General features: G+C 47.5%; 1 protein-coding gene across 4 annotated transcripts in view; it reads left to right on the top strand.

Moving 5' to 3' along the window:
- SLC35F5 (solute carrier family 35 member F5) overlaps positions 1–27,425 on the top strand; it is a 681,969-nt gene that overhangs the window by 329,861 nt on the left and 324,683 nt on the right. For all 4 annotated transcript variants that reach the window (XR_015308472.1, XM_086957058.1, XM_086957057.1 and 1 more), the window contains one exon: positions 7,329–7,416. Coding sequence is in view for 3 of the 4 variants with exons in the window: in XM_086957058.1 (XP_086813184.1) it covers positions 7,329–7,416 (88 nt within the window). In the remaining variant the exon portion in view is untranslated. The remainder of the gene's footprint in view (positions 1–7,328; positions 7,417–27,425) is intronic.

A 27,425-nucleotide genomic window follows, 5' to 3' on the forward strand; every position in this document is an offset into this window, starting at 1 on the left:
CCCCAGCCACTGTGCTTTCTCCCTAAATTGACCATGGTAAGTACTTCTGTACATCCACAATTAGCTACTGGTGTACCCTAGGAAGTCCCTAATATATGTTACTAAGGTACCCAGGGCATAGGTACACCAGGGGTCTCCCATGGGCTGCAGCATGCATTGTGTCACCCATGGGAGTCCACTTAAACTGTGACTACAGGGCTGCCATTGCAGCCTTTGAGAGGTCACTAGACTTAATATCTATAAGTCACCCCTATGGCAGGCTCTCCAGTCCTGAGAGCAGGGTTCTTGGTTATGAGTGTGAGGACACCCCTACAAACCCCTGAGTCTATTCTCCAGGCTTTGTATGTGCGGTCAGCCATTCTAATACATATAGTGGACATCAGTCATTACAAGATGTCTATCTATATAGTGGCTGCACTTAACACGGTCATGTTTGGTATCAAACATGTTGGAATCATACCCCAACACCGATTCCAGTATTGCAAGTACGATCCCATTCTCTGGGGGGCTCTGTTGGGGTACCCCCCTGTACTACAGGTAACAGCCTCTCAGGGTCCGACAGCAAGCTAGTGCTGCTGTCGACCACAGCCATGATTCACCCCTCCTGCTGCTGAGCCAAGCTCAAGCAGGGGAAGATAGAACAATATGTTTCCTGTCATAGGGAGGTGTGACCACCCCCCAGACAGGACTTAGTGTATTGTGCTACGATGGGGGCTCTTGCCAACGCCACTAGACTGCTTTGAAGGGCACGTTTGGTTCCCTCCTTGCATACTCCAGTTTAAGTTAGTTCAGTGAGCCCTTGGCTCCCGTTCTGGCATGAATCTAGACAAAGAACATGGGGATAGCCTCACTTTTGTTGTTACAACCTTTCCCTTAGGGTACTTCAGGATTTACATGTGGATGGGTTCTCAGATTTGTTGTGGGACAAGACTGAAGCCTGAAACCACGTCCCTCTTCGACCGTCTGGACACTTTGGAACCAAGACTTCACCAAGGAAGACTCCTGCTGCTCCTGGTCTCGTTGTTCTGCAAATCTTCTTCGCCGTCTGTGCTTCTTCCAGGTTATTCGACAGACCTGTGGGCATCAAGGACACCAGAAGTAATCTTCCTTGGAGTGAAGGAGTCACTCCCCTGCATCTGCAGGCACCGCAACAAAGCTGACCGGTCTGCTGCTCCAGCCGTCCTATCGACTTCTTGAGGCTCAGCAACACAGGTAGTGTTTCTGCAACTCCCTCAAGGCCTCGCCTATTCTCTCTGCAAATTTGAGGCCAGTATCCCTCGTCTGAACCGCTGGGACCGAACCCCTGTGTTCCATGCCGACTTGCCGTTGCCAAAGCTTGTTGGCTCTGCACTCCAGGGATCTTCGGGCTACAAGAATAATGGCATCTCCACCACCAATTGACTTTTGAGGATGCTTTGGACACTCGTGTGCCTCTAAAAAGGATACTGCTACAAGTTATACCATGATCCTCCACCTCCTCCACCGCATCCCTTCCATCCAAGCTCAGCGTCCTCACTGCATCCTCTGCACCATATATCTATCTTTTTGGTGAGCTGCTCGAGGTCCTCTTGTGACTCCTGTACCCTTGGCCTGTGGGTCTTGTCCTGTTTCAGTGGGCTTCCCTGCTTGCTCGGTTCCTGCTCTGACTCTCCCGCTGTTGGTGAGTCCATTGGACCTTGCTGGTCCTAACATTGCTTCTTCTTTGTTCTGCACGCCAGTTGAGGCTACCAAGGCTTGTTGGTGATCCCACCGGACACCGACCCCCTGGTCACCAACATCTGACGTGGTATAGTTGGTGCACGGCTCCTGATCTTCCTTTGCATCGCCTGGTCCTCACAGCTGCACCGCCAAGGTCACTGTTGACTGAACCTTCCAACATCAGTGGGCATTGCTATTCAGTACCTCCTGGTCACGTCTGAGTGGCATAGACTCTGTCCCCTCTGCTTGCAGGTTCTTCACTTCCAGAATCCACCCTTGGATTCCATCGGACTTCTTCACCTTCTTCTCCAGAGGCACTTTATTCCAAGTCTTCCATCGTCGTCTGTAGAGGTTTCCGACGTCTCGTCACCCTTATGCACCTGGCTTCTCTGGTGTAGGTAACCTGGTTCCCAGGACATCCACAGGTGGGGTGGCTCTCCAACCTTCCGTCCCCCATGGGAATTTTTCGGGGTCCTCTGGGAAGGGTCCTTCTTCTGCTAAACTGCCACTGTGACTTCTCCATTGACTTCCATTGGGCAAGCAGCTCTGTTCCTACTCTGCACACAGCCTTGGTGGGGATTCCTGGGTACTTACCTTGGGGTCATTCTTGTGCCCCCGACTCCGCTGGGTCTTCTGTTCCCAGTCCTCATCTGCAGTTCGCTTTCCCCTCTCTTAGTATATGGTTTGGTCTCCTCCTAGAGCCCACTTTATTTTTGTTCTAAGTCTACAGGATGTCATTCCCATTCTACAACAGGGCTACTTTATGGCCACACTGGACCTAAAGGACGCTTACTTCACATACCCATATACCATGCTCATCACAAATACCTCCAAGTACCCTTTTTCAAACTACTGCAACTACTACACGCCAGCCACCACTTCTGAGGAGGGACTGCATTATAGTTTATGCTGAGCATGTGTATCTACACCACACATACCATTGAACGGATTATGTTACCCTGTAAGCATCTGTTTGTGGCATGTAGATGTATATTCACATGTGCCTCTGTCCTCCCTAGCTGGTTGTGGCCATTGCAGTTATGTTTTGATACATCTCTCTGAGAAATTCACATTTTAGCATGGACATCTATTTTTTTTACACATTCCTTAAACTCCTTTCTCACCCTCCTGCGGGAAAACAATCTAACAAAGGAGTCGATGCCCATGCGCAGTATCACTGAGAAGAGGAGTCACTCTACCTCGTGACTCAAACCCAACACTAGATGGCAGAACTATGCAGAGCATGTGAATCTACAGCACTACATGCCACAAGCAGATGCTTACAGGGTAAGTAAAATAATGCTTCCTTCTCCCCCTCCCTCCCCCCACGCTCAACACCTGTTGTTGGAAGATTAAAGGATTATCTGCCCACAAGGCAATCAATACCATCTGTCCAATGGGTGTTGGCTATTATCCAACATACTTATTGTCTGGAATTTATTACCACACTTCCAAACATTCCACCTCACACTCACAGACTCTTAGAACGCCAAACACTACTCAAGAAGGAAGTTCAAGCTCTGTTGCACAAAGGAGCTATGGAATCTGTCCCTCTACAACATCAGGGATCAGGAGTATACTCCCTGTACTTCCTAATCCCCAAAAAAGGACGGATCTTTATGGCCAGTCTTTGATCTACAGGCCTTAAATCATTACATCCGTTCAGATTATTTCCATATGGGCACTCTCCAAGATGTGATCCCACTTTTCCAGCAAGACAACTTTCAGTCGCAAATTACTCAGATTTGTGATAGCAGACAAACATTACCAATTCAAAGTCCTCCCATTTAGGGAGACTACTGGACCTCAAGTATTCACTGTATGCCTAACAATGGTAGCAGAACATTTACGCAGACAAAACATCAATGTCATCCTGTATCTCTATGACTGGCTTATCAAAGCCTGCACTCTTCCTCTTTGCCAGCAAAAGACTCAAAATACCATAGACCTGCTCCATCAACTAGCCTTCTCCATCGATGTCCAGAAATCTTATCTTCAACCTTTACAATAACATCCGTATCTGAAGGCTATCCTAAACACACAACTGGGATTAGCCTATCACAATACAGCAAGAATCAAAAATTTCCAAAAGCTGCTACCATGCTTCCAAGCGAATCAACAGTTGACAGTTTGAACTGTCATGTGCCTACTGGAAATGATGGCCTCATGCATCGCCATAGTGCCATATGCACGACTACAAATGCATCCACTACAGGAATGTCTAGCACAACAGTGGTCTCAGTCACTGGGTCAATTAGAGGATCTAGTGTTGATACACTGCTGCACTCATCGCACTCTGCAGTGGTGGAACCAAACCTGTTAAAGGTGTGATCTTTCCTAGACCCTGTTCCCCATATTATCCTGACAAAGGATGCACCATGCTTTGTCAGGATAACAAATGATTTGTGAGTACCCCTGACATGCTGGGGTACTCACTTACCGAATCTCACAGTCCAGGGACGTTGGGGCACCAAACCCCAGGGTCTCCACATCAACTACCTACGGTTGTTCATCAAGCGTTGAAAGCGTTCACATCTCATGTGTTTGGCAAAGTTGTCTTAATCCGGACAGACAATTTGACAACCATGTTACAAAAACAGGGTGGGGCACATTCACTACAGTTATCACGCCTAGTCTCAGACCATTTGGCATGGGGCTCCACATAACATTCATTTGTTAGCAGAACACCTTCCGGGACCAGACAATGATTTTGCCGACCTCAGCGGAATGCAGCAACATGTCCATGAGTGGGATCTCAACTCCCTAATCCTCCTCCTTTTCTTCCACAAGAGGGGGATTTCCACAAAGAGATCTGTTCGCAACTGTGTGCAACGCAAAATTCCCAAACTTCGCCTCCAGGTTCTCACATCCACTATCCAAGGGCAATGCTCTGTGGATCAACTGGTCAGGGATATTTGCCTACACTTTTCCACTTCTCCCTCTTCTCCCATTTCTGGTTTGGAAGGTCTGGCAAACATCATTCATACTAGTGGCTCCCACATAGAACCAACAGCTTTGGTTCACATCACTACTGTAATTATCATTAGTTCCTCACAAGAACTTTCCCCTCAACCTGGACCTTCTCACTCAGAACGCGGAGAAATCGGACACTCAAATCCCAAGGAACTCAACCTAGCAGTTTGGCTCCTAAGGTCACAGAAATCAATCTTCCACCTGAACATATGACCATTCTCAAAGAAGCTCACAAGCCTACTACTAGAGCGTTCTGTGCAGCTAAATGGAAAATATTTGTATGTTACTATCATAATAAGAATATCAATCAATGTAATCCTACAAAACAAAACCTTGTTTGTTACCTGCTGCATCTCTGGCCTTACATTCATATCCATACAGATACATTTGGCTGCAGTGGCTGTCTAATTACATAATAGATAAAGCCTGTCTATGTTCAAGGTGCCAGCCATCAATGCTTTGATGGAAGGTCTTAAGAGTGATTCCACACCGGGTTCCACCTGCACCTACCTGGAATCTGAACATTGTTCGTACAAGACTTATGGGTCCACCATTTGAACCACTACATAAATGTTCCCTTCAATTTCTTGGAAGGTCACTTTTTTAATTGCCATTACTTCACTCAGACTTATTAGTGAGCTCCAGGCACTAACCTTAGAAGAGACTTTCTTTCAGCTCCACAGAGATAGTGGTCCTCAGCACCAACACAAAATTCCTTCCAAAGGTGGTCTCTCATTTGAATTACCTGTGTTCTTTCCTCAATCAGACTCAGTTGTGGAAAGGGCTATACATACATTAGATGTTAAGAGAGCCCTTATGTATTACATTGACAAAACTAAAGACTTTCACAAAACCAAACAACTCTTTGTTGCTTTTTCACCCCCTCGTAAGGGAAAGCCCATATCCAAATCAGGCATTGCCAAGTGGATAGTTAAATGCAGTCAGACATGTTACGTTAAAGCCAAAAGGACTTTACCTACACCCCCTAAAGCACACTCTGCTCACAAGATAGGGACCTCTGTGGCTTTCCTTGGCAACATCCCAATAGCTGATATATTCAATGCAGCTACATGGTCTACACCACACACTTTCACTAAACATTATTGTGTGGATGTTCTATCGCGCCTACAAGCTAATGTAGGTCAGGCTACATAGGCGCTTTCAAACAACTGCAACACCCACAGGTTAGCCGCCACTTTGGAAGGCACTGCTATACAGTCTATGCAAAGCATGTTTATCTACAGCCACACATGCCTTGACTGGATTATGTTACGTACACTGTAAACATCTGTTCTTGGCATGTAGTGCTGTAGATTCACATGCACCCACCCTCCTCCTCATACACTTGTGGCCATTGCAGTTCCTTTACCTTTTCATATGCATGGACATCTCTTTACTTACACTTACTTTACACTCCATTCTCACCCACCAACGAAAACCAATCTTACAATGTAGTCGATGCCCCTGTGCATTTTCTCCAACAGGAGGAAGCACTCTACTCGTGACTCGAAAGACTTCTTTGAAGAAAAACAACTTGCACACATCCGGATCCAACACTAGATTGCAGGAGCATGCAAAACATATGAATCTACAGCACTACATGCCAACCACAGATGATTACAGGGTAAATAACATAATCCTTACATTATATGAGCAGAATGTTCTTCTGCTCCTGCAGGATCTCCAGTAAAGTCTTATGAAAACTAAAATTTGGTTCAGGTCTTCTTTGTTTAAATCAAACTAAGACTAAAGTCGTATTGTTGGGCATTAGAGGGTGCCTACTAAAGTTCTGTTCCTACTTGGCTCTAGCTCATCTTGATACATACACAGTAACTTTAGCAGATCTCCCTTTTTTAATAAGAAGGAAACCTGAAGATTTAGGATGAGACCAGACTAAACAGCAAAACCACATAAATTATATACAGTTTGTTATGCCAGAGAATAATTGAGTTCCGGTTTTCTGAGTACCTTGTTGTTTTTTAGGGCTATGCTGTTACTGCCGCACCAAATTGACAGTCAAGCACAAGCATATACTGCCAACAGCAGTTTGCGCTGGATATTACAATGCTGTACTAACTGGCCTGCATCATCACTGAAGGCCATAAGAGATTTTGTAGGACTTGTGTCCTGTCCAGTAAAGTGTTATAAAATTGGAGCGGTTCTCTAAATTGTTAAATTATTTGAATTAATTGTCCACAGGGTATTTGGCTTTGGGAGTGCATGAATATGTTCATCATGTACCCTCTTCAGCAGTAAAGTTGTGACTAGAGAGCAAATAAAGACTAACCTTTACTACTAGCACACTACACGGTTTCAACCTCCATGGAGGAAGGCTTTATAATACAAACTTAGAAGCATAGCACTACTCGTGAAACAAGATAGAAAGAGTTATACTTGCAACGTTCCCTGAGAACTAATTATAACCACTTGTAATGAAGCACGAATGTGTTAGATTACAACCTTACCGAGCTCTATTAGAATGTTTTTTCCAGAAATCAATATCAACTAGGCTAGCAAGAAGTATGTTATTTCTGTTTGTGACTTATCAGCAATCAAATGGATTCCTGATTATATTAGAAGTTATGATCTAAGAAATGTCTGATACGGTCACCCTCCCTTTGTTTTTTATTTATCTTTTACTCCTCTTATTCATACAGGACTTTTTACTTTAATACTTGCTTCAGTGTTTCCAAGCAACAGTGGCGACCGATTCACCCTCTCCAAGTTGATAGCAGTTGTTTTGAGGTAGGAACAGGAATCATTTATTCTTCTTTAGCCGCATTGTCTTGCAGCATATTGTCTCATTAATTTGCTTACAGTGGCTATACAATCAAAATAATTCAACACTGTTCTCTTTAGTTAATCCTGCATCACCAACAATCACAGACTAATATGGATTAAAAAATGCCTCTTTGTTTGACAATGTCTTTGTGAGATTTCTACGTATGATGCAATAATTTGCAATATTTAGCCTATCGTTTACTTAAAATGTTGGACTAATGAGGTACAGAAAAAAAGGTAAATCAGTTTTATTTAGTTTGACACTTAAGATACGTGCTTGAAGTGAAAGGCTTGTAGCAGAGAAGCACAAGGAGAGTAGTTTAGCCAGAAAGAAGAAGATTCAGCCTTGAACATTCTGTTACTTTATTCAAGATGGTAAAACTATTTCATTAAATACCCAACATGCTTCCTCCTTTGCCCTACTTACTGTCTTTACAAAAGTGGCAGAGAGGGTGAGGGATGGAGTGTTTACCATGAGTAGAAGTTATGCATGGAGCAGCTGGACCTTCTGTTTTGAAAAGAAAAGGCTAGTTAACATCTTGTTTTGAATCTGTGTGCTCAGTTAACGGAATATTTTGTAATTACTGTAATCTGATAGAGGCTTCTAACCATAGATTCCTTACATTAGAATATTTCCCAGGTGTCAGACTGGATCTAGAATTATTTTAACAGTAACCCTGCGTAGTGAGTGGTGCCTTTGGGTTGATGCCTGCGACGTGCGCAGTTCTTATATAGGCACCACCCCAGCGCTTGGACATCAGCTCTTTTCTTTCCATGTCACTCAGCAAAGATCTTAAAAAGCTACTTACCAGTAATTTTTTGGCTGAGTTTTTTCAATGTTATGTGGAAGCAATTTTTTAGATTTTTCTCATGGTGTGCTTTGGGATGTCTCCAATGAAACCAACAGATTTTAAACCCTATGGTGCCTGTCATAGGAATAGGTATGTCACAGTCATACATCTGGAGTGTTTATGGTGCAGGACCACGACTCGTAAGACCTGCGTTGACTTCCGCGGCTTCAATCCAGAAGTGCTGAGGGTAATGTTCCCTGAAGCTTTTCGCCACCGGACGTTAGACTACCCTGTGACGCAATGGGTCCTGGGACGCTTGCAGAGCCACTCCTGACAATCGTCATTGCACTCAAAATTGTCGGGTAAGTCCCACAAGCACAAGAAGTCCAAAAAGTCGAAGCACTCTTCGACTTATCGGTGGCGGTCCAAGTCAACGACTGCGTGGGAATGATGACACTCTTCAAGGTCTCGTCTTTCTGTGAAGCCTCTGCCTGGCTCCGGTCCATGCCTCAGAGTTTTCTGGAGCTGGAGTTCTATGAGGCCATGCACCTCTTATTTGGGTGTCCTGAACCCTCTGGAGTGCCTAAGGGTTCAGCGGAAAGGACACCTACTGGATTTTCTCCAGCAGGTTTGCCCCCAATGCCAGTTGGCCCCAGGGATCCGGTGTTTTGTCTGGAGCCACTCCACCCACCAGAATGTGACCTTGCTCGGAGACTGCTCACACTGCCGCTGAGGCCCCTCAGCAGAGCTGGCTGCAACGTCATTCCCGACTCTTAATACAGATCTGGATTGACATTACCATACATCGAGTCCGGCGCTGGCCAGTATCCTGGCCTCTGAGTTGGAGCCAGTGCCTTCTACTTTTGATAGTCCTAGAGATGGAGACAAATAGGAGGAGTACGAGGACTCTTATTCCTTTCATACCCCCTCTAGATTAACTGGTATGAAGACTAGCGGATGCAAGTGGGTTAGACACTTCACAGGACACTGACTTGGTCTTTCCTTATAATATGGCTACAGAGGAAGGGGCTTCCTTTGCAATGGTGTTGCACAGGGTGGCTGAGATTCTGGACCTTCAGCTGCACTCCGTGGCAGTAAAGATGAATGTCTCGACAGAGGTGCTTCAGTCGGAGGTTTCCCCCTCTGAAATTCTACAGGGGCTCCTGTGCAAAGGACAATTGCCTGCTGCCATCTCCCCACTCCTTGGGACCCCAGTTTTCTGACCCAGCACCCAACCCTTGAGAGCTTGGTGGTTCAAGTTTCCAACACCAGGATCAACCCCGGTGCATTTCCTACCACTCTACTGGATTGAGAATCCAAAAGGCTGGATACCTTTGGCAAGAGTTTGTTCTCTTCTGCCAGCCTAGCACTGTGGTTGGTGAACATCATCTGCCTTTTGGGCCTATGTACACACGTTGTTTGGGACTTGCTTGAACAAGTGCTGTCTGTGGTCTCTGGTGAATCCTGAGCCCTACTCACCCAAACCACATCAGATGGGTGAGAAGCAGCACAGTTCACCATCAGATATGAACTGGACACAACCGACTCACTGGGTAGAGCGATTGTTTTGTCAGTGGCCCTTCAACACCACATCTGGGTGAGAACCACTGGCTTTTTAGGGGATGTCTATTCGTCCCTCATGTACATGCTCTTTGATGGCTCTCTCCTTTTTGGCTAACAGAAGAGTCCGTGTTGGAGCGCTTTAAGGACAGGAGAGCTACGGCCAGGTCTTTGGGCCTCTTCATGGCCCCCAACCAACCTCATTGTTTTGCCCATTCCGTGGCTACGCTAGGCGTGTCCTTTCCCATCCAGTCACCGAGCCCAACAGGCTTCCCAACCTTTTTGTGGCCATGGACGCGGTTCCCACTGTGTGGAAACACCAGCCAGAGGTTAAGTCACCCCGATGCCCCCACGCCCCTGGCAGCCGCCACCTCCAAACCCCTTTTGTTTGTCTTTATGCCAACACCGGATTCGCCATCACCTACCCTCCTGGCAGTCCATAACATCAGACAAATAGGTTCTACAAATTGTCCAGAAGTGCTACTCCATCCCCTTTCTGGAACTGCCCCCACCCATGCCACCCACTTTTGACCGGCTGACTATCTGTCCTTGCTACATCAGGGTGTTTTGACCAGAGGAACCATCAAGAGGGTGCTTGCCTTAGAAAACGGTTGTGGTTGCTATTCCTGCTACTTTCTAGTTTCCAAAAAGGAAGAAGATCTCTGCCATATTTTAGACCTGCACATTCTCAATACTTGCCTGAAGAAGGAACATTTTTAAATGTTTACATTTCCTCTTGTCCTGTCTGCCATGGACCCTGCAGACTGGATGGTGGCATTGGACTTGTGGGATGCCTATTTCCACGTCTCCGTCCAGCCTGCCCACGGATCTTTCTTGCGGTTCACGGTGGGCATTTTCAGTGCACTGTGCTCTTCTTTTGGCTTTATCAGCGTCCCTCACCAAGTGATGGCGGTTGTTGCAATACATCTGCAGCAGTCAGGGGTTCCAGTCTTCCCTATGATTGGCTGTTGAAGGCGGGATCGCCCCAGGCAGTTGTCTCCCACCTCCAGTCTATGCATTTGTTGGAGTTCACTATCAATGTGCCTAAGAAGGGGAGTATCTGAGAGGGACTCAGATACTCCCCTTCTTCAGATCAGGTCTGCACACAGTGCAGTTTCGAGCCTCCTGCGGGCCGAGTCCAGTATATTCAGGCGTTGACACAGATGTTTCAGCCTATATCCTGGATTTCGGTGATACTGACTGAGGCTTTTGGGCCTCATGGACTCCTGCATCCTGCTAGTGACACATGCCCATTGGCATATGCATGCTCCTCAATGGGACCTGAGGTTTCAGATGGCAAAGCATCAGGGAAATCTCTCTGACCTGGTCCAGCTCTCGGAATGAACTGCTAAAGACTTTCAATGGTGGTTGACGAACCACGATTGGGTCAGTGGCAGAACCCTCTCTCTTTCACAACTGGAGTTGACTGTAGTGACCGATGCATCATTCTTTGGATGGGGCGGCCATCTGGGAGAGGTGGCGATCAGAGGACTCTGCTCTCTGGGAGACCCCAGGCAACACATCAGCCTGTTGGTGCTTCAGACAATCCAATTGGCATTGAAAGTCTTTCTTCCTTTGGTCAGGGGAAAGCTGGTGCAGATGTCCATGGGTAACACCACCGGGGTCGTGGACCCTTTGTCTGGAGCCCTGCACCTCTAGACATGGCTGGGATGTCGGGACATTTCCCTAGTGGTTCATCACCTGGGGAGCTCTCTGAACGCCAGGGTGGACAAACTCAGCTGTCGATGCATAGAGCATTACGAATAGTGTCTTCATCAGGGGTGATGCAAGGCCTCTTTCAATAGTGGGAAGGGCCTTGGTTTGATTTGTTTGCCACTGATGAGAATGCTCAATGTCATCAGTTCTGAGTTTCCAAGGCGACTGTTGCTTGCAGATGCTTTTTGTCTTAAATGGTTGTCAGGCCTCCTGTACGCCTTTTTGCCAATACCACTCCTCTCCAGAGTCCTCAAAAAGATGAAGAACGACAAGCCCCAAGTCATTCGTGGGGCGCCAGATTGGTACAGAAATCCTGGTATTCTGAACTCCTGAGCATGAGCTTTAGTCTTCAATCAGGCTGGCTCTTCGGGAGGATCTTCTGTCGCAATAACAGGGCACAGTACTGAACCCAAACCTGCGCACATTCTACCTTCGTGCTTGAAAATTGCGCGGTGAAAGTTGATGGTCTTTGACTTCCTTCCCAAAGTCTATAACATTATTCTGGCAGCTAAACGTCCCTCCACCAAGATGGTATACTCCTGACATTGGGACACGTTTGTGGCATGGTCTGCATCTCAGGATATTGACCCTCTTTCTGTGCCCTTATATCTGAAAGAGACACGTTAGTGATAGATTCCTTACATTAGAATATCCCCAGGCGTCAGACTGGATCCGGAAATTCTTGCGTAGCAGTACCCTTGCGCGCCGGTAGGCGTCGTCTGCAGGTCCGGCGTCGGCGTCGTGGGCGCCGTGATGACGTCGTCGGAGTACTTAGACGCCGCCTCCACGTGCTGACGTCAGTTCTTCTTTTTTCCGCGCCAGCAGCACAGATCTGGAAAAAGCAGTACTTTAGTCACTTTTTGACTAGTCTTTTTTGATCCCTTTTGATCATCTTTTCTTGAGTCTTGCGACTCCAGACGGTGCCTAGAGATGCCTCGTTTCAAGCCGTGTGAGGATTGCGAATGTCTGATGTCGGTCACAAGTCCTCACCGTCGGTGTCTCCACTGTCTCGGCGTCGACCACGACGACAATGCCTGCCTCGACTGCCGGGCCCTGACTTTGAAGGCTAGGCGGGAGCGGTCCCGCAAGCGGCTCGAACTCCGGCAGTCGGCCCCCGCCGCGAGAGGTCCCGGTCCCACAGGAGGTCGATGGACAGGTCGCGGGGTCAGAGCCATCACAGCTCCGAGAGTCGGCATCACTCCTCCGGGTCGAAGTCGTCGTCAGGTAAGCATAAGAAGTCGAAGGGACGTCATTGCTCTTCTGACTCCCCCCGACGCTCGCGCGACGTGGCCGGGGGTTCGAGTGACACCGCCCACGCGGCTCCGTCGGAGTCGCGGGCGTCGCGGCCTGCTCCACACTCTCCGGTCCCTGGGCAAGACGCGACGCCGGGGGAGATCGAGCGCTTCCTCATGGCCATGAGGAACCTCTCTTCCCCGACGGGTTCCGCGGCCCCTAGCCGGTCGGGTGCTTCGGCCCCGACGCCGCCGGCGCCTTCGGGCCCGACGCCGCAGGGCCCCTCTGGATCCGCTTCGGGATCCGGGTCGTCGCCGGTTGACCTAACGACCTCACCAGCGCTGGTCCCTCAGGTGTCACCTCCGGCGCCGTCCTCGGGCGGCGCCATCCCCGATGCCTCCCTCGCTCCGGTTCCGGCGTCGGAACGGCGCCGCTGGGCGCCGCTTTCGACGCCGCTTGGGGAGTTTAGCTTCTATGAACCGGCCTCATCGTTTGACAACCCTGACTATCAGGGGATTGGTGAAGAGGAGTATTGGGAGGGGTCTGAAGACCCTCTGACCCGAGAGTGTCAGTCTCAAGAGGACTGGACAGGTGGACTTGGGGATGCCAGTGGTCTGGACACATCACCAGACACTGGCTTTGTCTCACCTCCCACCATGGCTACGGAGGAGGGGGCGACCTACAGTGTGGTGTTGATGAGGGCAGCCAAGGCCTTGGGCCTTGAGCTCCCCGTCGCGGCCGTAAGGACTAACCTCCTCACTGAGGTCCTTAAACCGCAGTCAAGCTTGGCCGAGCCTCTGCTGCCCTTTAATGAGGCCTTGACCGACGTTCTTCTGGGCACTTGGTCCAGGCCCGCTACGGTTTCGCCCGTAGATAGGAACGTGGCCAGACGCCACCGCCCGGCCCCGGGCAACCCATGTTTCCTGTCCACCCACCCCACCCCCGAGAGCCTGGTCATCCAGGCATCAAATTCCAGACCGCATTCCCGTCGGCTCCACCAGACAGGGAATCCAAGAGGTATGAGCAGTATGGCAAAAAGGTATTCTCCTCCCTTAGTCTGGGACTGCGGTCTTTCAACACCGCATGCCTCTTGGGCCGCTACACCAACTCTCTGTGGGATACGGTCGCGGAATTGCTGCCAGAGTGTCCGTTGGAGGTACAGGCCAAACTCGGCCAAGCCCTTGTGGAAGGCCGGGATGCAGCAAAATATTCGATCCGGTGTGGGCTGGATACCACCGACTCACTAGGTAGAGGGATGGCAACAACGGTGGCGATTCGTCGCCACTCCTGGTTGAGGTCCGCCAACTTTTCGGCCGATGTCCAGAACACACTGATGGACATGCCGTTTGATGGCTGTCGCCTTTTTGGCGACAAGGCAGACCATGCGCTTGAGTGCTTTAAGGACTCCAGGGCTACGGCCAAGTCCTTGGGCCTCTCTGCCCCGTGCCAGCAAACGGGTGCCTTTCGCTCCTTTCGTGGCCAAGGAAGTGGCGCCCCCACACGTGCTGCCAGCCACGCACCGCAGACTAACATACAGCGCGGTGGTGTCCGTGGAAATAGCCGTGGGGGCGGTCGGGGACAACGGCGAGGCCAGTCCACACCCTGCGCCGCAGCATCCGCCTCAAAACCCTCCTAGTCCGTGCTTTTCGGCCCATGTGACGTCAGTGGGGGGCAGGGTTCGCCATCACCACTCCCACTGGCACACTGTCACGTCGGACAGGTGGGTGCTGCAAATCGTCCGAAGGGGCTACTCCCTTCCCTTCGAGACGACCCCTCAAGCCATGCCACCGCAACACCACCGCATATCGGGGGATCATTTGCGACTTCTGCAGGAGGAAGTTACGGCCCTCTTGGCCAAGGGGGCCATCGAGCGCGTTCCTGGGCCAGAAGTAGGATGTGGTTGCTACTCCACTACTTTCTGGTACCCAAGAAGGGCAAAGGGGGCCTACGCCCTATCTTGGACCTATGGAACGTCAACTGCTTCCTCCGAAAGGAGAAGTTCAAAATGCTGACTCTGGCTCAGGTCTTAGCTGCCCTGGACCCAGGAGACTGGATGGTAGCGTTGGACTTGCAGGACACTTATTTACACATCCCCGTCCTGCCGGCCCACCGGCGTTACCTGCGGTTCACGGTAGGCCACGAGCACTTTCAGTTTACCGTGCTCCCCTTCGGCCTTACCAGCGCCCCACGGGTGTTCACGAAAGTGATGGCGGTGGTCGCAGCTCATCTGCGCAGGTTAGGGGTTTCAGTCTTCCCCTACCTAGACGAATGGTTGTTTAAGGCGGGCTCGCCCCAGACAGTCGTCAGCCACCTCCAGACGACGGCAGACCTCTTGCACCAGCTTGGGTTTTCCATCAATGAGCCGAAGTTACACCTGTGTCCCTCTCAGAAGCTCCTTTTCATGGGAGCGGTTCTCGACTCGGCGCAGTTTCGGGTTTACCCACCCGAACAGCGGGTTCGGGATATACAGGCTCTGATTCCAATCTTTCAGCCTTTATCCCGAGTTTCGGTCAGGTTGACGCTGCGGCTTCTGGGGCTGACTGCTTCCTGCATCCTTCTGGTACATCACGCCCGTTGGCGGATGCGGGCTCTGCAGTTTCAGTGGGCCCAGCATCAGGCAACCTGTCCGACCATGTCCTGATCTCGGAGTGCACTGCGAGACAGCTGCAGTGGTGGCTCACGCACCGCGATTGGGTCAGCGGCAGATCCATCTCCCTTTCCCAACAGGAGCACATAGTTGTGACGGACGCATCCCTCCAGGGCTGGGGAGGCCACATAGGAGAGGTGGAGATCAGTGGCCTCTCATCCTTGTGGCTCCAGACTGGGCACGAAGATACTGGTATCCCGAGCTACTCAGTATGTCAGTCAATCCCCCGGTTCGTCTGCCTCTTCAGGAGGACCTTCTGTCGCAGTAGCAGGGGTCGGTTCGCCACCCGAAACTGTCCAGTCTCCACCTCCATGCTTGGAGATTGAGCGGCAACAGTTGAGGCCATTTGACTTGCCTCCTGAAGTCTGTAACATCATTCTGGCAGCCAGGCGTCCCTCCACAAGTCGGTATACGCCTGCAGGTAGAACAGATTTGTGGCATGGTGCACAGCAAAGGCTGTGGATCCTCTCTCTGCCGCTCTTTCTGAGGTTCTTCTCTTCCTCCTTTCTATTGCCCAGCAGGGCTCTGCTCTGGGCACTATCAAGGGCTACCTTTCTGCCCTTTCAGCCTTTCTAAGGCTGCCTGATCAACCTTCTTTATTCAAGTCCCCTGTTGTTAATCGATTCCTGAAAGGCATCACACACACGTTTCCACCTGTTCCCTTCGTGATGCCTTAGTGGGACTTGAACCTGGTTCTTACTTTTCCGATGTGCGCTCCCTTTGAGCCACTTCACAAATGTCCTATCCTCCTTCTTACTCTGAAGACTGCTTTCCTGGTTGCCATAACCTCTGCCAGGAGAGTGAGTGAGCTCCAGGCTCTATCCTCTAAACCTCCTTTCCTCTCGGTCCATCCGGACAAGGTTGTGTTGGAGACAAGGCCCCCTTTCCTGCCCAAGGTAGTCACAGCCTTCCACATCAGGCAGTTCATCACCTTGCCCACCTTCTTTCCGCCTCCGCATCCCTCGAAAGAGGAAGAGAGGTTCCACCGTCTGGACCCAAAACGTGCGCTCTCCTACTATCCGGATCGCACACGCCAGTTCCGGGTGGATGACCAACTCTTTGTTGGTTACGTGGGCGCTAAGAAGGGAAAGGCGGTGCACATGCGGACCATCTTGCGGTGGATCATCTTGTGTATCCAGGCGTGTTACTCCTTGGCTAAGAAGCAACCCCCTGTTGGGTTGAGGGCTCATTCCACTCGAGCCACGGCGACTACCACTGCCTTGGGCCGATGAGTGCCCTTGCAGGACATTTGCCAGGCAGCTACGTGGGCCTCGCTGCCCACGTTTGCAAGACACTATTGCCTGGACAGCCAAGTCAGGAGGGATGGCTTCTTTGGCCGTTCCGTCCTCCAGGACTTTCTGGTGTGATTATTGGTTCGCAGACCCACCACCGGGGTTGGTATTGCTGGGGTATCTATTCTAAGGTAAGGAATCTATCACTAACATGTCTCTTTCAGATGCACAAGTTACTACTTTTGTAACGATATATCTGTAAGAGACATTAGTTAGTGATAGATTCCTTACCGACACACCCATCCTCCCCGTTCTGCAAACCGATATCTAGGATTAAGGTCATCCCCTTTCAGGGCCCTAGTTTCAATGGCACCAGTGTTAGTTTTTAGCATAGCTCTGCGTTTCTGGCGCGGAAAAGCTGTGTCTAAGAACTGACGTCAGCACGCGGAGGCGGCGTCTGAGTACTCCGACGACGTCATCACGGTGCCCACGACGCCTACGACGGACGCGGAGCCGCAGATGACGCCCACCGACGCGCAAGAGTACTGCTACGCAAAAATTTCCGGATCCAGCCTGACGCCTGGGGATATTCTACGGTAAGGAATCTATCACTAACTAATGTCTCTTACAGATATATCGTTACACAAGTAGTAACTTGTGCCTCAAGTTCTATTTTTTGTTCTTTCTCTGGTCCAGCAGGGCTCTGCTCTTGGCAGTGTTAAAGGTTAGATGACCACGGCGTTCCTGCAGGTTCTGGACAAACCTTATTTGTTTTCGTCATCAATTGTAACTAGGTTCCCCAAACGTCTTCTGCACATTTTCCCTCCCAGGCCATTAATCATGCCCCAAAGGGATGGCCTTGACCTTTTTTTATGTGCTCCACCTTCAAGCTGTTACACAATTGCCAACTTTATTTGGTTGCACAAAGATGGCTTGTCTAGTAACCATAACGTTGTCCTAGAGGGTCAGTGAACTGCAGGCATTATCTGTATCACATCCTTATACAGTTCACCCAGACAAACTGGTTCTAAGAACCAATGCCTCCTCCTTTCCAAAGAGTGGGACACTTTTTCATGTAGGCCAAAATATCACCTTGCCTGCCTTTTTGCTCTGCCTAATTCTTTTAAAGGAAAGGAGAGACTTCACCGCCTGGGCCCAAAGAGTTGTCATTCTACCTTGATCGTACAAAACAGTTCCGGGTAGACAATCAACTCTTTGCGGGGTATCTCAGGGCAAAGCAAGGAGAGGCAGTGCAGAAAAGGACCATTTCACAATGGATAGTGCTCTGCATAAAGATCTGCTACACATCGGCAAAAAAGCAACCGCCTGAGGGTTTGCAGGCTCATTCCACCAGGGCCAAGGCTGCGCCACTGTATTAGCTTGTGGAGTACATGTCCTGGACATCTGTCAGGCAGCAACGTGGGTGTCCTTACATACTTTCACAACATATTACTATCTGGATCAGGTGTCTCCAACCTTTTCTGTAGTGAGAGCTACTTCTTATCAGTGAAAATCATTGTCAGCTGCTGAAGGTTAAGCAGTTTCTGCATTATTACCAGATCTCCCCATGCTCAGCCCAATTGACTTTAAGCCTAATGTCCATAGAGGCAGATACTATGGTTTGAACAAAATACTTTGACTTAGGCCACTATGATAGGGCTGCCATGTGTCATTGAGAACGTAGTCTTTGGGAATGTATGAACATGTGTGCGTATTAATCAGATATATGTGTACAGGTGACTGAGAGACTGTGTCATATGTTTTTGTGGCACATGGCATACCTTTCAACATATGTGGCACCGTTACATTTGTAACACAAATTGGAGAAATTTATGGTGCAGAAAACTGTTCTGCAAAAATATTCAGAATATGGAACATTTTTCTGCACTTTAAATCCCTCCCACTTAAAGTAATGGCTGTATTTTTCACCTCTAAATATAGCACTGTGTCAAGATTAAACTGAAGAGTTATCTCCCTATTCCAAGTTTCTCGCTTACAAAACACCAAGCATCTTGCTCCCAGTGGCCTGTAGACACGGTGCCATATTTATAACAGAAAATACCTTTGTTTGAATGGGAGGAATTTTGAGTGAATAAACATGCTTCATAAAATTAAATTTAGCCGAATTAAATTTAAAGCTATGTGTATAGCGTACAAAACCCTGAATAATACTGGACCACAGTTTTTAAAAGAAGCCCTTCGTCCAGTTGAACAACTTAGAATTCTACGGTCCTCTTCAGCTTTTCTGTTAAAAGTCCATCGAACCAAAAAGGTCAACTGGGGAGACAGACGATTTACCATTGCCACGGCCAAATTGTGGAACACTCTACCTTTCCACATCAAAACTGCTCCCACTATTCTAAAATTTCGTAAAAGCCTCAAAACATGGCTATTCTCTTCCTCCTACCCCACAGTCTAGATTCCCCTGACACCCTCTAGTGAGTTCTGTGAACTAGCGCCGAGACACCCTAACGGGTATTTGTTTGCGCTTTAAAAATTGCTAAAAATAAAATAAATAAATAAAAACATTAAGATGTAATTGTATTAATTAAAAGTGGAGAAATACATTAATACTTAATGTTTTATACTAAATGTTTTCTTCACTTTAAAATTCTCCCATTTGAAAAAAAGTTACTATTCTTCAGTTATAAATATGGCACACTGTCTTCTGGACACTGGGAGCAAAATACCTTCTGCTTATAAATGTGACAATTTGAAATGGGAGAAAATTAAAAAGAGGAGTTAAAAATTAGGATTGCTCCTCGTTTTAATTTTCTCTCTTGTAAAAGCATTCAGAAACATCATTTTGTTCCCATGCTCCAATATTGAGTCAACAAGGACTTTTATTTAAGAGTTAAAAACCTCAGTGCTTCACCTCTGTGCCCCAGCCAGGCCTTTAATCTGACTGAGAACTGCTCATTATCAGGCTCTGCTATCTGCATCCTGATGATAATCATGTAAAGTAAACACAGCCTTCCCTTAACTTTAAAAGGAAAATGTGACCCTGTGCCTATTTAAAAATTAACTCAAGGCTGCTCGATACTCTGAAGGTGTGTGGGAGCTACTGGTAGCTCACAAGTGACTCGTTAGAGACACCTGGTCCGGATGGTCAGGTTAGTCGTTAGGGGCATTATGCCCATTTGATCCTGCAGGACTTTTTGGTCTAATCTGTTTCGCACACCCATCTCCAGGGTGGTATTGCTTGGGTATCTATTCTATAAGGAATCTTCTGCTAGAAGTCTCTAACAGATGAACAAGTTATTTACTATCAGTAACGCCTTATCTGGTAGAGTCTATCTAGCTGCAGAGTCCTTACCGCCCCTCCCATCATCCCCACCCTGTGAAATTAATTTAGTTTATGGTCACCCTTCTGAGGGCCTTAGAAATGCACAGCAGTGTGTCTGCATCCTTCGTGGCTCCGTGCTTCTGGTGTGGAAAGTTGTGAAAATAAACCACTGTTAGTGTGCTGTGGGTGTGCCTATATAGGCAATACTTATGTCACTTCAGTGCGCAGATGCAGAGCTAAGCGATACCACTTAATATAAAAAACGGGTACTGCTCGAAAATTTCAGAATCCATTCTGATACCTGGTTACTATTCTATGGTAGGGAATCTGCTGCTAGAAAGAGTCTCTGCCAGAAAAGGCATTACCGCAGTTAAGTAACTTGTCCATTAATGCAATGTCGAAATACAAGTAAATTCTTGGATGCTCTTTTATTAATGCAAATAGAAAGTCCGCATGTTGGACTAGATTCTTAATTTGAATTATATGGGTGCCTTAGCAGGATTAAGAGCTATTAAAGTATGTTATGCTATCAGAGTTTATAGTACATCTCTTACCATTAGTTTGTAGCAAAACACTTTTTTAATCTATGTATTTTTGGGGTTTCCATGGATTGGTTGTGTATGGTTTTTTGGTTATGATTTGTTAAGTGTCAAGTCTATTAATGGCTATGAGATTGATCCTGCTACAAATCTTTGAGTGTTGCATATGGCTGGGTGTTTCATTGAGCAGAGTGATGGATTGTTCATAACCGACCTCCTCAAGTGCATCACTAGCCAAGGTGATTCAACGGTTGTCTTTTTCTTTTTTTTATTAACTTCATCTGAATGGTATTAGGTTGCATATTGGTCTGGTGCAGGGTAGACCCGTTGATTTGGCAGTGTTTTGCCAGGTAAACAGGGTTTGGTTTTGTGTGCATGAGTTTCAGGAGCTCCTTCTACAAGTATTTTTAGAAAGATGATTTACAAGTGGAATTGGAAAGGTATTGTATAGTAAGTATTTGTGGGTGTATGGTGATGTTACTTTTCTGTTGCGAGACGATCGTAGCATTTTGGAAATGTTTTGGGTGCCTGTGATGTGTAATGTTTGGTGGTAGTGTTGTGTCTCTTGCATGTGGAGGATGTTTGCAGCCTTATGATGGCAGACTATATGGCATATATTAGCCATCTTTTGGCTGGGCAGGAATATAGGAACAGGTCAGGCAGGGGTAGGCTGATCATTAGAGAGATACAGATCAAAATAGTATGGGTGTGAATGTTTGTGTTTGTGTATTTTGTGATGGAAGCTAGGCCGGTAAGTGGAATCAAAATGAAAGCTAGTCTGTTACAGGGATAGTAATCCCAGGCGAAGAAGTGTCTAATGCTTCTTCCCAACCATGGTCAGTTGCCTCGTCCTGACTGATAATTTATTTGAGAAGCACACAAGCTGAAGAGGGAGATGGGTAGAGGGACCACACGATTGGATATGTACACTGCCTTTCATTGCCAAAAGTGCTCTGACTTCTTGGGGGCATTTTTTTTCTTCATTTTTTATAAACTTTATTGGTATAAAGGAAAATCACATAGACGGTACATGACATAGGGAGTGCATCTCCAGTATGCTGACATACCGCAGCCCCCCTCTACACCAATATAGGCAGCACAAATATTCATCTGCGGGGATTAGAGATGGATTCAATAAAGGAAAATGCAAAGGCAATACAAATTCCCCATGTATAAGATCTAAAGCATTCATTAGTATGCCACGAGATCATAAAACTCGACCTCAACGAAAATAAAACAGTATAAGAGGAAAGGCATATTCCACAATCTATGTAAATTCCCAAGCCAATACATAATAATTTAACTTCCCTTCTCATGTGCTTTAGTTTTAGGCCTGTGCAAAAAATAAAATAGCGAAACATTGCAATAGGTACTTGGTTACCTTTGGAACTCTCAACCATCACCCACATCCGTTTCCCACCCGAACTCACACTTCTTGAATTACAGATTTTGAACATGCAGTTTTCCCTCCAGATGCGGGCAACTCCAGCAGCTCCTGTAACACAGATAACATAGACGGCCAGTCTGTCAAATCATTCTCAAATTTGTCGTCCTTACAAACATGACTGATCCGCACCTCCTCCACAGCCGCACGCTCACAAACATCCTTCAATCTATGGTAATGTGCCACTTTGCCAGAACTAATCCCAGGAGGACCAATTTCCTGCTAATTGTTTTTTCGCAGGAGAGGGGGGTAATCCCAGCAGTACTTGTTGGATCTCCATCTGGACATACCAGCCCGAGGCTTCATTAAGGCTATCAAAAATATCTTGCCTGTAAGAGGCCTGTGATGGGCAAGTCCACACCATGTGTAGAAAATCCGCTGTTGGGTCCCTGCAATATGCACAACCATTCGGCTATTTGTCCTAAATAGTATGCAGCTTTTGCAGCGTGAGGTAAGTCTGAAGCACAGAATTGTATTGTAGGAGCCTAAAGCGTGCATTAGAGCTAACCCAGTTTCCCACTTGGTCTGTATAGGAAGCACTGCCCATGGCAGGTCATTGGGTAGAGCTCGATAGAGATAAGATGTCAACCAGCGGCCCTGGGCCATGTCAAGAATGACCATTAACGTACTAGATTTGGGCGGTTCCTCAGGAAAGGAAGGCCACACCTCCTGAGCTGTGCTTCAGATTTTCATACATTGAAGATATTGCCGCATGCCCAGAGAAAAGGAAGGCATGGCATCCTCCCACGTTATAAAATGCTGCTCAATATAGAGGTCTCTCATAAGGTCACACCCCATCTCTCCAGCGCCGCACCGACGTGGACTCGGCGATGCACAAGAAGCGCCATACTGGCCATAAGAGCATATCCTGTGCATATGGAGCCCGCCAGCCAGCACCCTCCCAAATTGCTGCCACTAGTTGGATAATGTAAGGAAACGAAGAGCGGACTCGAGAGCCAGACATCAGAAGGACCTGCAATGTTTCCCTCTGTGAGTACCCAGTAAGAGCCGTTTCTCACATTTGTCCGCATCATCCAGCCAATGGATCGCATGCTGCAGCGGACTGGCCATATAGCAATGCTCAAGATGTCCTCCCTGACTCCACGTTCTCTGTAGGGTGCCAAGTCCAATATTTCGGCGTTTGGAATCCCAGAGGAGGTCCACTATTAAGCTGTCCAGAGTTTGAAAATAATGCCTGGGATCGCATAGAAAGTACTCTCAAGGACGTAGAGGCAGCACAGTAGTATTAAAATTTTCACTATAGCAATCCAGCCCATAAGGGACAAATACAGTTCCCTCCAAAACCTAATTGAGACCCATACTCCCTCCACCAATACTAAGGTTCAGGTACGTCGGGCCGTGTGAGCCGGACGCACCCCCAGATAGCAGACGTTGGATACCACCAAGGGAAACCCCACCTTAAGCAGCTTGTTAACCAGCACCTCCATCAGTCTCCCCAGAGGGAAAAACTTAGATTTATATGGGTTGATACACAGTTCCGAGATTTCCCCAAATGCCTGCATGACTTTAAGCAGAATAGGTGCAAAATAGGTTGACTGCCAAAGATATACTAAAGTATTGTTGGCATAGAGGGAGATCACATGGTTGGTCTCTCCACAGGATGTACCGCATGGGCCCATCCTACGTCGCAGGGTCTCCACCAATGGATCTATCGAGATGGCAAACTTGAGTGGCGAGAGAAGGCACCCATGTCGAGTACCCTTATTCAGCCTAAAGGGCTCAGAGATCACCTCCCCACCCCAAGCGCACCCTAGCATGTGAAGCAGAGTAGAGCAAGTGAACCCACTGGATAAACCCAAGGCCCAACCATATTTTCCGGAGCACTTGCTATAGGTAAGACCAATTAAAGGAGTCAAATGCTTGCTCTATATCAAGGAGCATTAAAACTAAATCATCCATCAAGATCCGCGGAGCATCATTAGTACTGCGCTTCGGGATGAATCCCGACTGATCTGAGTGTATGAGGTGGGGCAACTGGGGAGGAGGCACGCCGCCAAAACACTGCTAAGAATTATATCTATATTTAGAAGCGATATCGGCCTGTACGCCGATTCTTGGGGCATTCATGTCAGGGTTTCAGGAACAGTTCTCCAGAGGATGCTAAATGTGAAGCTGTGGCACTTTCTTATCTTAAGGCTCTAATGACCAATTATGTTCTCAGGCCAATAAAGGCTATGCCTGACAAACGTATGGGGATGTTTAGGATGCTTTGGAGTACAGAAGCACTGACCCCTATCTGTTTTTCCTAGGATTTTGGAATTTTAGGGGCGAGGGAGTACAGTGCTGTTTAGTGATGTTTCATTTAGAGTAGTGCAGTCTCTCTCTCTCTCTAGAAGAAGAAGAAGAAGAAGAAGAAAATTAAGAGGGCCCTGTAGTATAGAATACAGGAACATTTTACAGCAGGAGCATGTGAATGAGTTAGTGGATGAGCGATTGAGTGGGTAAATAGTTGACAAATGAGTGCACTGTCTGTGGGTGCACTGCAAATAGAGGAAAATTAAGAGTGTCAATAGGAGCCATTGCAGAGAAGCATTTGAAAGTAAAACACAGAAAGGAAACTACAAACCTCCGACTTTTCCACCAATTTGCAAATTCCACAGACAGTTATGGCATCCTATGCCTGCTTCTTCAATGTCTAAAGAGATTGTTAATATGCAATTGGGAGTTAAGAATTTGAAGTTTAGGAAACGTTTAGGTATGGTTCTTACCAATGAAGACATTTAACAGAAAATGTATGAAGGCACTAAAAATACAGAAAGGATCATTGGGTTTGGGGTGGTCTAAATAGCCCTACACTTTGTGTTTTATACTGTACTTACACGTTTGTGTCCTGAGGCATGTAGTCCTGGTCAAATCTGTCTTGGTATTCCCATGTGGTTGCTTTCCCTCTTTGTCATTACATCAGGCTTTAGGTCTTTCTGCATCCTCATTACATCTTTTGGGTTAATACCTGTTAAAGAGACTGCATGCTTATTGTTTTCCTCACACTGCACTTTTTACCACTTTTGGTCCCACGATCCACCTACATATTCTTACTCACTGAAAATTGCAAGCCTTTTAATGTTAGGTCTGATAGACTTTTGCACTCTTTATGCATGCATTTCAGAAGGACAGACCATATCCTGGTGTCTTCAGGGACAGCACTAAATCAGTAAGAGGAGCCTCGCAACACTTGCTGGCACAGGGGGACTCCATTCCCCAGCAATCCCGGCCCAAAGGAGGAGGGCTGCAACGCTGACCAGACGCCGGAGTGCCATTTAATTCCAAAATGCGTCCCCCAGCGTGGGTTGCGCATGGGCCAAGATCAGGCCAAGAGCAGGACAAGGCCATGCTGGGCCAACCCTCATTGGTAATACACAACAGTGCCTTTATTAAGGTACTGTGTAGCTTTTGTGTATTGTTTAAAAGTGAGGCTCTTGTCCATTTTTTAGAATTCTGGTTAAACGAAAAGCCCTCCCCCAGTCAGGCCTGGGGATACCACTTTAGATGGTTATATTAGGAAAGCTGTTGATGCCATATATAAAGAAATTGTGTGTGTTGAAAGACGCTGATCGGTCACAGTAACTTTGTCCTCTACTTCTGGGACCCCTTTAAGTCAGGAGTCAGTTACATGGTCTTCCAATGAGACTGTATGTTTAATTGGAGATCCCCCCTCAAAGCCTCATCAGATGTTCCTTACAAGACGCCTGGCAATGAACAAAGGCAGGATTGCTGTTATCTCTCAGCATCTCCTTGGATCCCCTCCAGAAATGGAGTATAATATTCCGCTCTAACTACTGAGTCAGCTGTGTACACTTTATGCTTGTGTTGCAGAAATTGTTCCAATATTTCAGCTCTAGAGTGTCCCCCATGCCCCTCGCCGCATTCCGTATACATGTAATGGATGAGGGCGTTTGTTCCCTATGCAGAATCCTGGCCAACAGGCGGCCAGACGTGTCCCCCTCCATATGCAGTCGCTGCCGATAACGGATGAGAGTGTACATGTCTAGTCTGTCCCAAGTGCCAGTGACCTGCTCATGCAATGTTCATTCCTGCTTTGGGTATCAGCCTGTCCGTGGGAATCTGCCTGAAGTGCATTTAGTGCATCTTCGCTGTCTTGCAACTCTCGCTGCAATTGCCTCCACCCTCCGTATTTTAGTCCCATCCCTACCCCGTGGACTACCGCCTTCATAGTTTCCCATTCTGTACCTCTGTTGCCCATGGTGTTCCAATCAAGGGACATGTAGCCTGCAAGCGATCGAGAAAGCGATTCTCTGCCCTCCTGATCTTCTAGAAGATCGGGTGGCATTCGCCAGTAATAGGTTCCCTTCTCTTTGACATTTCACTGTACAACACAGCATGATCCGACAAGAATCGAGCTAAGTGGGCTATTTCAGCATCCAGAAAGGCAGGCAATTCAGTCGTTCAGATTCTGTCTAGCCTACTGTGTGTGGGTGTAAAGCATGTATATAACTTCAGCGTCCGTCGGGTGTTGCATCTGTAATACATCGCATAGCTCCAGATCACTCATCATATTCTTTAATTGTTTACTCATACGTGGCTTAGTGCACACTCTGGGTGGGTGACGGTCCAGATCAGGGTCTAGGATACAAGTGGAATCTCCCAACCATATGAGCGGAACCTCTAGCTCTGCTGTAATTAGGTTCTGCAGTGCTGGATAAAAGGCCGGCTCATCCGTGTTCGGGGCATAAGTATTTATAACGGCTATGTCCCTTCCATCCAACTTTCCTCTCAATAGCACATATCGAACACCCATGTCGGCTTCCATGTACTGAAGTGTGAATAGGGTATCCGGAGCCATCCATATCCGCGTGCCCTTAGCCTATGCAAAATAAGAGGAATGGAACACGTGTCCCACCACTTTTTCGCTACCCTTGCCGCCCCTTTGTCATCCAAATGAGTTTCTTGCAGACATGCTAACGTTCTTATTCCTCTTGAGGAAGCAGAGGACTTGTTTAGTGCATGTGCCTAGCCCCCTGCAAATATCATCTTTAAATATATTTTGGTAACTCAATCATTTTTCTCAAACTTCAGCTTATGAGTCCTAGAAATACACACATTGTCATCTCAAATACACATTTTTCAATTTTTGGTTCACATTGAACCGAGCAAAAGACTTAAAAACTGTACGGTTGCACAAACTAGAGCTACTTAGAGATCGCTCAAAGCAACCAATAGTTCACCAGCTACCCATTGGAGAAGCCTGTTATAGAGATTTCATTACAAAATGCACACCAACAAGCCTCATACACTTACATTTTCAGGTATGAGAGTTTGTTGCTTCTTTAATGTTCCTGTTTTATTCCTTGGTGCCCCACAAGAGAGCTGCAGACATTTGAAATGGGCAATCCTGCAGGCCTTAAGTTTTAGAAAGGAAATTTGGAATGGATGGTTTAGATGAGCTGCAGTCTCGAAGAGGAGATGTAATTCCATTCGAGCTCATGCTGTGCAGTCTCACGTTTGTTCTATTAGACCTAGCCACTTTTCCTGAAACCTCCAGTTTG

The sequence above is a fragment of the Lissotriton vulgaris genome, chromosome 2_1 (genome assembly GCF_964263255.1).
Source record: "Lissotriton vulgaris chromosome 2_1, aLisVul1.2, whole genome shotgun sequence".
Classification (NCBI taxonomy): Eukaryota; Metazoa; Chordata; class Amphibia; order Caudata; family Salamandridae; genus Lissotriton; species Lissotriton vulgaris.